Source organism: Muntiacus reevesi, chromosome 3 (assembly GCF_963930625.1).
Source record: "Muntiacus reevesi chromosome 3, mMunRee1.1, whole genome shotgun sequence".
In the NCBI taxonomy this organism is placed as follows: Eukaryota; Metazoa; Chordata; class Mammalia; order Artiodactyla; family Cervidae; genus Muntiacus; species Muntiacus reevesi.
In genome coordinates this window covers 118,197,121-118,210,864 of record NC_089251.1, presented here as the reverse complement: position 1 = coordinate 118,210,864, position 13,744 = coordinate 118,197,121, and the positions used below count along the sequence as shown (strand labels likewise).

The 13,744-nt window shown below is 44.3% G+C and overlaps 1 protein-coding gene and 1 non-coding gene across 7 annotated transcripts in view; both read left to right on the top strand.

Annotated features, from left to right (window-relative positions):
• ARMC9 (armadillo repeat containing 9) overlaps positions 1-13,744 on the top strand; it is a 175,838-nt gene that overhangs the window by 122,114 nt on the left and 39,980 nt on the right. For all 6 annotated transcript variants that reach the window (XM_065930365.1, XM_065930364.1, XM_065930362.1 and 3 more), the window contains one exon: positions 11,236-11,340. In XM_065930365.1, the coding sequence (XP_065786437.1) occupies positions 11,236-11,340 (105 nt within the window). The remainder of the gene's footprint in view (positions 1-11,235; positions 11,341-13,744) is intronic.
• Positions 7,304-7,406, top strand: LOC136165676 (U6 spliceosomal RNA). Its single transcript, XR_010662678.1, has one exon. It is a non-coding gene; the product is annotated as a U6 spliceosomal RNA (small nuclear RNA).

Below are 13,744 nucleotides of genomic sequence, written 5' to 3'. Positions count from 1 at the left end.
CTTCCCAGTGCACCAGGCCCGAGCACTTGTCTCATGCATCCCACCTGGGCTGGTGATCTGTTTCACTATAGATAATATACATGCTGTTCTCTCGAAACATCCCACTCTTGCCTTCTCCCACAGAGTCCAAAAGTCTGTTCTGTACATCTGTGTCTCTTTTTCTGTTTTGCATATAGGGTTATCATTACCATCTTTCTAAATTCCATATATATGTGTTAGTATGCTGTAATGATCTTTATCTTTCTGGCTTACTTCACTCTGTATAATGGGCTCCAGTTTCATCCATCTCATTAGAACTGATTCAAATGAATTCTTTTTAATGGCTGAGTAATATTCCATGGTGTATATGTACCACAGCTTCCTTATCCATTCGTCTGTCGTTTTCCTTCTGTTCTTTATGTTTCAGGAGTCTTGACGATGCCTCTGTTTCCTTTTGGTGATATCAGTGTTTCTTAGAAAAACCATGACAGTGACTTGTTTATGTCTACACAGTATATGGAAAACTTAAGAAATTTTCTTAATCAGTAAGTCCTGATAGCCTCCAACTAATAAAAATAAATGAAAAAATAAAAAATTTTTTTAAAAAGCATTCTTAAAAAAATAAATAAATAAAGGGAGGATTTTAAATGATCTCATTTGCTGGAGGCAGAAGTTCAGGCACTGATAAGAATCAAGTCTAATCAGAGCCTCACTACTAGCTCTCTTAACCAGGAGCTATCCATTTAATAATGACTTTCAGATCCATTTTCTTACATTTCTGCATCTGACGCTAATATGATATTCTTGAAAGCACCCAGTGTATTTGCCTGTATGTTGGCAATAGAAAAACTGTGGCAGAAGAAGCAAAGTCTCCAGGTGGAAGCAGACTGGCTGAGGTGCCCTGGTTCTTCCTTGGGCCCCACACTTGAATATGACACTGTGACTTAAGTTAACTTCTATTACCATATATATTAGGGAGCCAAAATATAGAAACTATCCTGTGTTTTCCAAAGTTTATCAATTATCAGTGAATTTAACTATGAAGTACTTTTAATTTTTTAAAAAGAAATCAATTTGTTTTAATTTTTTTAAAAATTGAATATCTCAGTGAATCTCTGATTTGTTTTTTAATTAATTTATTTTTAAGAAGAATAATCACTTTACAGAATTTTGCTGTTTTCTGTCAGACATCAACAAGAAGTTAGTAAGTAAGGCTTTATTTAACTTATGATTGAGAATATGTTTGTTAGTTTGTGTATTTGCAAGTGAATGTCTTACATATGTACTTGTTGTCCAGAGTAGAGAAATACTTTTGCTAGTGTTGATTAATCTTAGCCATTGACCTTTTATTTTTCATTGAAATGGAATGTGGACGTTTGTTTTGTTTCTTAAGGTTTCCTATTTCATCCTGGCAGGGAAGTGGTGTATCACCAATACCTCTGTGAAACTGTGATTCACATGCCTGTTGCCAGCTGGTGCCTCCACAGCTTCATTCCCTAGAAAAGAAATGAAATCCTACTCCACCGCCCAGCACCCTTAGCCATTCACTCTGACCACAGAGCCCAGTGCTGTCCTCCACAAAGAGCAGTCATTTTCCTAAAATAGTCATATAGTGTACATACTATTTATTTGATCACCAAGATGCTGGTGTTTTAAGTAAAGCTAAACTCGAAGCCCAGGCAGCAGCAAAACCTTACCTGGCTGTCCCAGACCTGACCTCAGGTAGGGCCTCACATAGCATTACCTTTAAGGAACCCCAAGTGAAATTTCAGGATGGCGGGTACACCACACTTGGCAGAGTTGCCAACTCAGGTGAACAGCAAAAGAAGGCAGTAGCCCTTGCGTGGAAAATGATCAGGACAAGGGGCTGAATGACCATGAACCTGGTGTTCCAGTTCAGGCAAGAATAGGTTCTTCATCCGTGATGAGACAGGATGGATGTAAAGAGAGAGGACGAGGGGTGGGGTGGGGGGGGTTGGGGGGTGGGGCAAGTGGGGTGGGGGGTGGTGGGACAGGAATGGGGGGTGGGGGGTGTGGAACCAGCCCTTGGCCCTCCTCTCCCCTCTCTCTGCCCCGTTGTGCTCAATCTCCACTGGGCACTGAGGTCCAGCCTGTGCCTCCCTGGAAACAGGCTTCTCTGCAGGGACCCCGGTCGTGGAGTCAGAAAGTTCTGGGCGGACGGGGGCTGCCCCGAGCTTAGAGTCCAGACCTCCCCCTCCAGGCCAGGCTCTCCCTGTGGGCTTATCACTCCTCTCCAGCTCAGGTTCCACATCACACAGAGCAGTGTCGTGAAAGGAACCCCCACGGAGTCCCTGTGAGAGCTGAGGTGAAGTGCTGTGGAACGAAGTGGGTAGCGTTTCCTCAGCAGCCCCCGCGGCGAGCGAGACAGCGCGGAGCGCGAGGACACGCCCCGGGGTGGACTGGAACCTTCCTGAGTCTGCTGGTTCCGGTCTCCTCTGGGGGCCACCTAGGATAAGTCGAATCCCCTTTTCCTAAGACAGCCTCCCCCGCCCCGCCCCCCCCCCACCCCGGGGTGACAGGGTCTGGTGGTGGCGGGTGGCGCTGACTGACCGTGTGGTGAAGAGCCCTGTGGAGACGGGGCTGCGCCCCGGAACAGCCTCCCTGTCCCAACCCCGCAAAGGCAGTCCTCACAGGAACTGGGGGCTTTGGTATCCTTTGGAAACTGACTCAGATAAATCACATTCACCAAAATGGCTAGGAATTAGCTTGGAAATAAGGATGGGTATTGACTTAGGTTTGCAGAGCAGAGCTACCTCTTCCTGTTGGCAAGTTTTAGAGTAAGCAATTTCCACATTGTTGAGTGGGTGAGGACTCAGGAGAAGGACTGGCTGGATGATGTCAGGGACCCTTGTCACCCAGGCATGATGGCCTGGGGCAGCCCTCTGCCCTGAGACTGCCAGGCCCTGGGCCTGCTGCCCCTCCAGGGCCCCTTCCTTCCTCTGGCCTCACTTCACAGCAGGCCAGCTACCCTCACACGGACACATTCTTTCCCTGGATTCTACCCCGGTCAGGTGACAGGACAGGACAGTCTGGTCTGTTTCGTATTATTTACTTATTTATAATTTATTTTAATTCATGTATTTATTCGACTGACCCAGGTCTTAGTTGCTGCACGAGGGATCTTTAGTTGCAAAACATGGGATCTAGTTCCCTGACCAGGAATCGAACCTGGACCCCCTGCATTGGGAGCATGGAGTCTTAACTACTGGACCACAGGGAAGTCCCTGGTCTGTCTTTTATGGCTCTTTATAATTTAACCTACAGAGGACAGTGTAGTGTCTGAAGTGCTGGCTTGGAGTGGGGGAGAGTACCACAGCTTCCCCAGTGCCAGCTGGCATTTGATTAGATGCAGTTCATATTTACTCAGTTCAGTTCAGTTCAGTTGCTCAATCGTGTCCGACTCTTTGAGATCCCATGGACTGCAGCACACCAGGCCTCCCTGTCCATCACCAGCTCCCAGAGTTTACTCACACTCATGTCCATTGAGTTGGTGATGCCATCCAACCATCTCATCCTCTGTCTTCCCCTTCTCCTCCCGCCTTCAATCTTTCCAAGCATCAGGGACTTTTCAAATTAGTCAGTTCTTCGCATCAGGTGGGCAAGGAATTGGAGTTTCAGCTTCAGCATCAGTCCTTCCAAGGACTGATTTCCTTTAGGATGAACTGGTTTGATCTTCTTGCAGTCCAAAGGACTCTCAAGAGTCTTCTCCAACACCATCATATATATATTATTATTATTTATTATTATTATCATATATACTATTACTTGGTTTTTAACTCCTCTCTTTTTGTATATTTGAAAACTTTTTTCTTAGATCATTGTAGATTCACATAATAATAGAGAAAAATCTTGTATACCTTTTACCCAGTTCCATCCACTGCTAACATCATACAAAACTACAGTATAACAACCACCAGGGTATTAGCACGGATACATTCAAGAGCCAGAAGATTTCTATAACCACCGGATCCCTTTTACAGTCACACCCCATTTACTCCTTAAACCCTGGCAACCACTAATCTGTTCATTTCCAGAGTGTTGTAGTTTCGAGAATGTTATGTAAATGGAGTCACATAGTATGTAACCACGAAGGTCTGGCTTTTTTCATACAACATATTTCACTGGAGGTTCATCCAGGTGCGTGTGTGGTCAGTAGCTCATGGTCTGGCTGGACCATAGTATGTTTAACATTCTCCTGTGGGAGAACATCTGTTGTTCCCAGGTTTTGGTTTTACAGATAAAGCTGCTGTGAACATTCATACGCAGATTTTTGTGTGACAATAAGTGTCCATTTCTCTAGGATAAATGCCTAAGAGCATACTTGTGGGTCATATGTAGTTGCATGTTTAGCTTTATAAGAAACTGCCAAACTGTGTTCCAGAGTGGCTGTACCAGTTTTGTGTTCCCACTAGGAATAGATCTACTTTCTCTGCATTTGATGTTGTTACTATTTTTTAACTTAACCATTCTGATAGGTATGGAGTGACTTATTGTGGTTTTTAATTTACATTTTCCTAATGGTGAATGATGTTGAGCATTTTCTTGTGCCTATTTGTCATCCACATGTCCTCTTTAGTGAAATGTCTCTTCATATATTTGCCCATTTTCTAATTGGATTGTTTGGGGGACTTACTGTTGAGTTTTGAGAGTTTTTTATATATTTTATATATTTAGATACTAGTCCTTTTTCAGATATGTGGTTTCCAAATATTTTCTCCTGTCTATAGCTTTTCTTTTTGTCCTTTCAACAGGGTCTTTCAGAGAACAAAAGCTTTTAAAATTTCAATAAAACTCCCATTTATCAAATTTTCCCTTTGTACTTCAAGTATAAGAACTCTTTGCTTTACCATAGATCCAAAAGATTTTCTCCTGTTTTTTTTTTTTTCTGATGATTTGATAGTTTTATATGTAAGTCCATGGTCCACTTGCAGTTACTTTTTTTATATTATAAGGTGTGAGAATTAGTATAAGTTTCATTTTTTTCCCTGTGCATATCCAGTTGCTCTAGCACTCCTTATTGAAAAGACTGCCCTTCCTCTGTTGAGTTACTTTTGCATCTTTGTCAAAAATCAGTTGGGCATATTTGTGTAGGTCTGTTTTGAAGTTCTCTGTTCTGTCCAGTTGATCTGTATGTCTGTCTCTCTGCCAATATCAAGATTATCAGTCCTAATTCTAGTACATGCATAATGTCAACTGGAAAAAAATTCTCAGCCTAAACGTTAAGAGTTATGTTTTATTTGGGACCTCAGTGAGGACTATAGCCTGGGAGACAGCATCTCAGACAGCTCTGAAGAATTGTTCCTAAGAGATAAGAGAGGAACCAGCTATAATAGAAGTTCTAACAGACATCTCAAGTTAATGATTTTAGTATTTTTCTGTGTCTGGGAAGATGCAAGTGTCTGGACTCATTGAAATTACTCTTGTGATAGTCATCTTAACTGTGTAGAACCAGCTTCACTGGCTGATAACTCTATGAGCCCTGATGGCTTCCCCGGTGACTCAGTAGTCAAGAATTCACCTGCAATGCAGGAGATGTGGCTGGAGCCATGGGCTCAATCCCTGGGTCAAGAAGATCCCCTGGAGGAGGAAATGAAAACCCACTCCAGTATTCTTGCCTGAGAAATCCCATGGACAAAAGAGCCTGGTGGGCTACAGTCCATGGGCTCACAGGAGTTGAATTCAACTTAGTAACTAGGTACACACACATCCTTCATTAACTGAAATGTTCTTTGTCAACAATAATGTCCTGAAATCTAGTAGACTGATTCCTCTCCCTTATTCTTTTTTTTCAAAATTATCTTAGCTATTTGACTTCCTTTGTCCTTCCATGTAAATTTTAGAATAGTCTTGGGTCCATCTACAGAAAAATCCTGCTGGGATTTTTACAGAAACTACATGAAACTTATATATCAACTTGGGGAGAATTGACATTTTAACTATGTTGGGTTTCTTCTTTTAATATGTATTTATTTACTTGACTGTGTCAGTTCTTAGCTGCAGCAGATGAGATCTTTGTTGCATCATGCATAGCATGTCTCTAGCTGTGGTGTGCAGGTCTCAGAGCGCTTGGGCTCTGTAGTTGCCAGGCATGGGCTTAGTTGCTCCTCCACGTGCAGGATCTTAGTTCCCAAACCAGGGATCAAACTTGCATCCCCTGCATTGCAAGGCGAATTCTTAATCACTGGACCACTAGGGAAAGTTCTATGTTGGGTTTCTAATTCATGAACAAGATTTGTCTTTCCATTTATTTAAACCTTTTTTATTTCTTTCATTAGTGTTTTGTAGTTCTCAGCATACAAGTCCTATACGTATTTGGTTAGATTTATACCCAAGTATTTCTAACCAGGTGGCTCAAGTGGTAAAGAATCTGCCTACCAATATAGGAGGCACAGGGGTTGCAGATTCGATCCCTCAGTTAGGAAGATCCCGTGGAGAAGGAAATGACAACCCATTCAAGTATCCTTGCCAGGAAAATCCCATGGACTGAGAAGCCTGGCAGACTACGGTCAATGGAGTCACAAGGAGTTGGACATGACTGAGCATACATCCACACACTTCTTTTTATGAAGATACTATCATTGTCTAGTTTTGGTACCAGGGTAATGCTAGTTTCATAAAATGAATTAGGAAACATTTCTTCCTCTTCTGTTTTCTGGAGAACATTGTGTAGAATAAATGTTCAGTTCAGTTCATTCACTCAGTCCTGACTGACTCTTTGCAATGCCATGGACTGTAGCACGCCGGGCTTCCCTGTCCATCACCAACTCCCAGAGCTTGCTCAAACTCATGTCCATCCAGTCAGTGATGCCATCCAACCATCTCATCCTCTGTCATCCCCTTCTCCTCCTGCCCTCAATCTTTCCCAGCATCAGGGTCTTTTCCAAGGAGTCAGTTCTTTGCATTAGGTGGCCAAAGTATTGGAGTTTCGGCTTCAGCATGAGTCCTTCCAATGAATATTTAGGACTGATTTCCTTTAGGATTGACTGGTTTGATCCCCTTGTAGTCCAGTGGACTCTCAAGAGTCTTCTCCAACATCGTACTTCAAAAGCATCAATTCTTCGGCACTCAGCTTTCTTCATAGTTCAACTCTCACATCCATACATGACTACTGGAAAAACCATAGCTTTGACTAGACAGACCTTTGTTGGCAAAGTAATGTCTCTGCTTTTAAATATGCTGTCTAGGTTGGTCATAGCTTTTATTCCAATGAGCAAGCATCTTTTAATTTCATGGCTACAGTTACCACCAGCAGTGATTTTGGAGCCCAAGAAAATAAAATCTGTCGTGCTCGCTTTGGCAACACATATACTTCCATATATCATTCCAAAATTGGAACAGTACAGAGAAGATTAGCATGGCCCCTGCGCAAAGATGACATGCAAATTTGTGAAGCGTTCCATATTTTTAGACACTATAAAACTCCTAGAGGAAAACATAGGCAAAACATTCTCTGACATAAATCACAGCAGGATCCTCTATGACCCACCTCCCAGAGTAATGGAAATAAAAGCAAAAATAAACAAATGGGACCTAATTAAACTTAAAAGCTTTTGCACATTGAAGGAAACTATAAGCAGGATGAAAAGACAGCCTTCAGAATGGGAGAAAATAATAGCAAATGAAACAACTGACAAAGAATTAATCTCAAAAATATACAAGCAACTCCTGCAGCTCAATTCCAGAAAAATAAATGACCCAATCAAAAAATGGGCCCAAGAACTAAACAAACATTTCTCCAAAGAAGACATACAGATGGCTAACAAACACATGAAAAGATGCTCAACATCACTCATTATCAGAGAAATGCAAATCAAAATCACAATAAGGTACCATCTCAGACTAGTCAGAATAGCTGCTATCAAAAAGTCTACAAACAATAAATGCTGGAGAGGGTGTGGAGAAAAGGAAACCCTCTTACACTGTTGGTGGGAATGCAAACTAGTACAGCCACTATGGAGAACAGTGTGGAGATTCCTTAAAAAACTGGAAATAAAACTACCATATGACCCAGCAATCCCACTCCTGGGCATACACACTGAGGAAACCAGAACTGAAAGAGACACGTGTACCCCAGTGTTCATCGCAGCACTATTTATAATAGCCAGGACATGGAAGCAACCTAGATGTCTGTCGGCAGACGAATGGATAAGAAAGCTGTGGTACATATACACAATGGACTATTACTTAGCCATTAAAAAGAATGCATTTGAATCAGTTCTAATGAGGTAGATGAAACTGAAATCTATTATACAGAGTGAAGTAAGTCAGAAAGAAAAACACCAATACAGTATACTAATGCATATATATGGGATTTAGAAAGATGGTAATGATGATCATATATGCAAGACAGCAAGAGACACAGATGTAAAGAACAGTCTTTTGGACTCTGTGGGAGAAGGCGAGGGTAGGATGATTTGAGAGAATAGCTTTGAAACATATATATTATCATATGTGAAATAGATCGCCAGCCCAGGTTCGATGCTCAGGGTGCTCAGGGCTGGTGCACTGGGATGACCCTGAGGGATGGGATGGGGAGGGAGGTGGGAGGGGGGTTCAGGATGGGGAACAGATGTACACCCATGGCTGATTCATGTCAGTGTATGGCAAAAACCACTAAAATATTGTAAAGTAATTAGCCTCCAATTAAAATAAGTAAATTTTAAAAAATAAAAATAAATTAAAAATAAAATAAAAATAAAATCTGTCACTGTTTCCTTTGTTTCTCCATCTATTTGCCTTGAAGTGATGTTACTTTTTTTTCAAAAGTTTGATAGAATTCTCCAGTGAAACCATGTGGGCCTGGAGATTTCTTTGGGGGAGATTCTAAAATTATGAATTCAATTTTCTTAATAGTTATAGGATTACTCAGGTTATGAGAGTGTAATAATTTGTGTTTCTTATCTAAATTGTCAAATTTATGTACACTTGCTCATAGTGGTCCCTATTATCCCTTTTTAAAATTTATTTTTAATTGGAGGATAATTGCTTTACAATGTTGTATTGGTTTCTGCCATACAACAATGTGAAACAGCCATAAATATACATACCCCCTCTCTCTTGAACCTCCCTCCCACCCCTTTTGATGTCTGCAGGTCTGTAGTGATAGCTTCTATTTCATACCTGATATCAGTAACTTACGTCTCTTTCCTTTGTCAGTCTCACTAGAGGTTTGACAATTATATTCATCTTTTCAGAGCCAGCTTTTAGTTTCACCAATTTTCTCTTTTGTTTTTCTGTTTTTCTTTTCATTGATTCCTGCTCTTCTCTCTGTTGTTGCCTTCGTTTTGCTTGCTTTGGGTTTACTTTGTTTTTCCTTTTCTATGTTCTTGAGACTTCCTGGGGTTTTTTGTTGTTGTTTTAATATTTACTTTTATTTATTTATTTGGCTTCACTGAGTCTTAGTTGCAGCACATGGGATCTTTGATCTTTATTGCAGCATTCAGGATCTTTTTAGCTGCAGCATGTGGGACTCAGTTCAAACCCAGGTGCCCTGGGAGCTCAGAGTGTTGGCCACTGGACCACCAGGGAAGTCCCAAGACTGTTTCTTTCATTTGTTTCAAAAGTGTTTGTGATTGCTCACTGAAGCATTTTTATGATGGATCCTTTAAAATATTTTCAGATAATTTTAGCATCTCTGTATCCTGATGTTGGCATCTATCATTTTTCTCTTAATTCAGTTTGAGAACACTCTGATGCCTGGTATGATGAGTGATTTTTTTATTTAAACCCCAATACTTTGGATACCTTAATTCAGTTTGAGAACACTCTGATGCCTGGTATGATGAGTGATTTTTTTATTTAAACCCCAATACTTTGGATACCATGTAATGAAACTTTTGTCTTATGTGAATCTTCTGTTTTATCTGGCTTCTTCTGACGCTGCTCTGGCAGGGGAGCAGGGGCTCCTCTTCATTACTGTTAGAAGTGCATAAAAGTCCAGATTCTGCCCGTGGCCTCTGTGGAGACCCAGTAGAGGGGAAGCGGGGAGGAGACTCCTTGTTAGTGCAGAACGGGGGTGGGAGTTCTCCATCCCTAGGAGGCTTCTGCCATAGGAACGGCACATTACTGCTCCCCACATGCCCCCCCCCCACCCCAACACCACAGGAGCATGGAGAAATAAGGCAGTGGTGGACATCCTGAGTCTCACCAGGGCTCCTCTGACCCCATCCCCCGTTGGCAGACGGGACATCTCATTACCGCCGAGTGGGGGTGGAAGTCCAGGCTCTCCACCAGGTCTCTTCTCTCCCTGGTGCTGGGGTGTGGGGATGGCTCATTACCACCCAGCAGGGTCGAAACTCCCCCTCCCTACTTGTCCTCTGATGTCACCACCCCCCCTCCCAGTGACATCACAGCCTGACGAGGGCAGAAGTCTCAGCTCCCTTGCCGGTGTGCTTGGGGGTTGGTTGGGGGTGGGGGGGGAGTGGGGTGACAGTGTTTGCTCCAGTATCTGCTTAGTGTCTAAAAGTCCCAGCACACTGGGCACTCCCCTTTACTGGTTCTTTGGCTAGAGAGGGCAAGCGTTTGTCTTCCCATTCTCATTTCTGGGTTTGCTGCCTTCTTCAACGCCAAGTCTAGACTCTCTAAGGCCAGAAGTAAACCCGGGGACTCACCACCTTTCATTCCTTGTGTCCCAGAACAGCCGGCCAGTCTGCCTCCTCCTCTCCACCTTTCAGGGTCTCCTAGGTTTATTTGGTACATAATGTCCAGTATTTCTGGTTTTGCTTAGTGGGAGCAACAAGGGGAAAGATGTCCACTCCTTCTTCTTGGAAGCAGAACAGTTCTTATCTTTTTATTGAGTCTTTTCACTTACAGACTGTAAATTTCATGAGAAGAACAAGCCTGTAATATACAGTTTTGTATCCCCTGTAATACCTGTGCATATGGAGGGGCTTAATAGTTATTTGTAGGCTTGCTGGTTCACATGGTCTTGACCTCACGAAGAAAAACATTTTGAGAACTGTAACTAGGAGAGACCATTCAATAGCATCTTGTTGAATCTGTTCCCACATGTGATCATGGAAGTGGTCATTAGGCACGAGACTTCTTAAAGAGGTGGGTTGGCATTTTCCTTTTCATCTTCACAGAGGTCATGAGCCGAGGGCGTTCTGCCCTTGAGACCCTTGAAATGCCAACCCAGGGCCTTCCCATTTCACGACAGGTGCCCGCTCAGGGAGCCACCCTCTGAGGACTTGCCAGCGGGTTCAGAGCTCTCACTTCATGTCTCCTTTGAAACAGGAGGACCATGACACTATGGAAGCCGATCTGGACAAGGACGAACTGATACAGCCCCAGCTTGGAGAGCTCTCAGGAGAGAAGCTTCTGACCACGGAGTACTTGGGAGTAAGTACCATGTGAAGGGAGTGGGGACCCCATAATAGAAAGGAGAGATGGGCCATTGATGGACTTACCGTTTACAGTAACACACAAGGATTTGGCTTGATCTGTTATGATACTGTGTTTATGAGACGTTCCATCGTGACCAACTTGCTTCCAGGGGCAAAGGGCACAGTGGCCCTAGTTATTATCCTAAACAGACCCACTGGCAAACAGAAGGCGGTTAGAGTTTAGCTAAAAGGCACACTCTAGAGCCTTCATAATGCCTGAAGGTATGCTTATCCTGTGTGTGTGCATGCGTGCTAAGTCGCTTCAGTTGTGTCCAGCTCTTTGCAGCCCTATGAACTGTAGCCCACCTGTCTATGGGTTTCACCAAGCATTCCTGCCATGCTCTCCTTCAGGGGATCTTCCTAACCCAGGGATCGAATCTGTGTCTCCTGCATTGGCAGTCAGGTTCTTTACTACTAGCACCCCCTGGGAAGCCCCATGCCCATCCTTAAGAGTTATCATTTGCCTGTCTAGTTTCTTGGGTTTCTTGTGCCTTATCTATGAGAAGGGAAGGCTGCTGCAGGTTTGTCAGTCATCAGCACACAGTTCAGTTCAGTTCAGTCACTCAGTCATGTCCAACTCTTTGTCGACCCCATGGACTGCAGCATGCCAGGCTTCCCTGTCCATCATCAACTCCCCGAGCTTGCTCACATTCATGTCTTGTCGGTGATGCCATCCAACCATCTCATCCTCTATGGATGAGGGGATTTCCCAAGAAGTCAGTTCTTCACATCAGGTGGCCAAATTATTAGAGTTTCAGCTTCAGCATCAGTCCTTCCAATGGATATTCAGGACTGATTTCCTTTAGGATTGACTGATTTGATCTCCATGCAGTCCAAGGGACTCTCAAGAGTCTTCTCCAACTCCACAGTTCAAAAACATCAAGTCTTCAACACTCAGCTTTCTTTATAGTCCAACTCTCACATCCATACATGACTACTGGAAAAACCATAGCTTTGACTAGACGGACCAGCACACAGGGGATGGCCAAAACCATCACACCAGATGAAGTCACCCACTGAGGCAGAGGGTGGACAGGGAGGGGGACGGGGCTGAGGACAGAGGGCCCACCAGCATGTCAGGAGTCGGGGAAGAAAAAAGGTGGCCCCTGAGATGGACAGAAAGTGAACAGTCAGAGAGGCTTAAGGAGAACCAGGAGAAAACAGTGCCATGGAAAACAGGAGGGAGAGATCTTTCTAGATGGGTTAAGTGGTCACTCGAAGCTTTGAGAGGCCTGTGGAGTCACAGGTTTGTGAGGGGCCATGATCTGAGCTCCCCAAAGACTCTGCTGCTGTGGGACCCTCTGGTTGCACCCACCAACCACACAGGGAAGGTATGAATCAGGGGAGCTACCGATTGGCTGGGAGAGGATGGCAGTGTGATGGAACCTCAATCCAAGAGTGCACAAGTGAGCAGTGGGTGCTCAAAGCTAAGATCTGAAAGGAGGAGCAGTTGCAAAGATTGAGGCCAGTTCAGACTGAAGCCCCATGACAGACAGCTGAGCACATGGGAATGAAGGCTTTAAAAGGGACTCCTGAAATTCTGATGCTGGTGGCTGACTGGTTCAGTTACATGGACCCTGAAGTCTCCTCAGATTGGGCAGGTCGGCGTTGGTGCTGGGAGCCAGGCTCTCAACAACTGAAGCAGAGACAGTGACTTGGGAAGGAAAAAGATGGCGGGTGCAGGTGCATGAGCTTTCACAGGGGCAGGCGGAAGCAGAAAGCTTCCCCTTGCTGCCCCACCCAGGCCCTCATCACCTCACCCTGGGCACTGGTCTCCCTGGTCACCTCGTTGTTCGTGGAATTTCCAGGGACCCCCCAGCTGGAGCCAGTATATGCTGGCAGAACTTGAGTTTGGAGGACAGCCAAGGGCTGGGCATGAGAGCGTTGTCGGTGAGGGCTTTGGAGTTTACCCTGCATGAGCTGGGAGGTTGTCGGAGGGCGCAGAGCAGGGGAGTGACTCAGTTTGATTCATGTTTTACTACATTAACTTCTGTTTCACTCGGGCTGCTTTGTGAAGAATAGTACATAGAGGGGTAAGAGTGGATGAAAGAAGGGAGATGACGTGGGAGGCTGAGTGACCACTGGCCCCCAGTCACGGACAAGCGCCACTGCCCCTCAGAACGACTCAGGGATCAAAGGGCCCTAACTGACCGCAGACGGAGGTCAAGCGGGGGGGTGCTCGAGAAGGGCGGGGAGTGAGGCACCTGGGTTCCGAACTGTTGATGGAAGTCGTTGAGCCCTGACATCTGGGAGGACACTGGCTTTGTCAGGAAGGACGGAGCTGCATTGGAGAGGATGTGCACGTTGAAAAGCAAGATGGTGAACAAAGCAGAAGGCACACTGGTGGGGCTTCTCTGGAG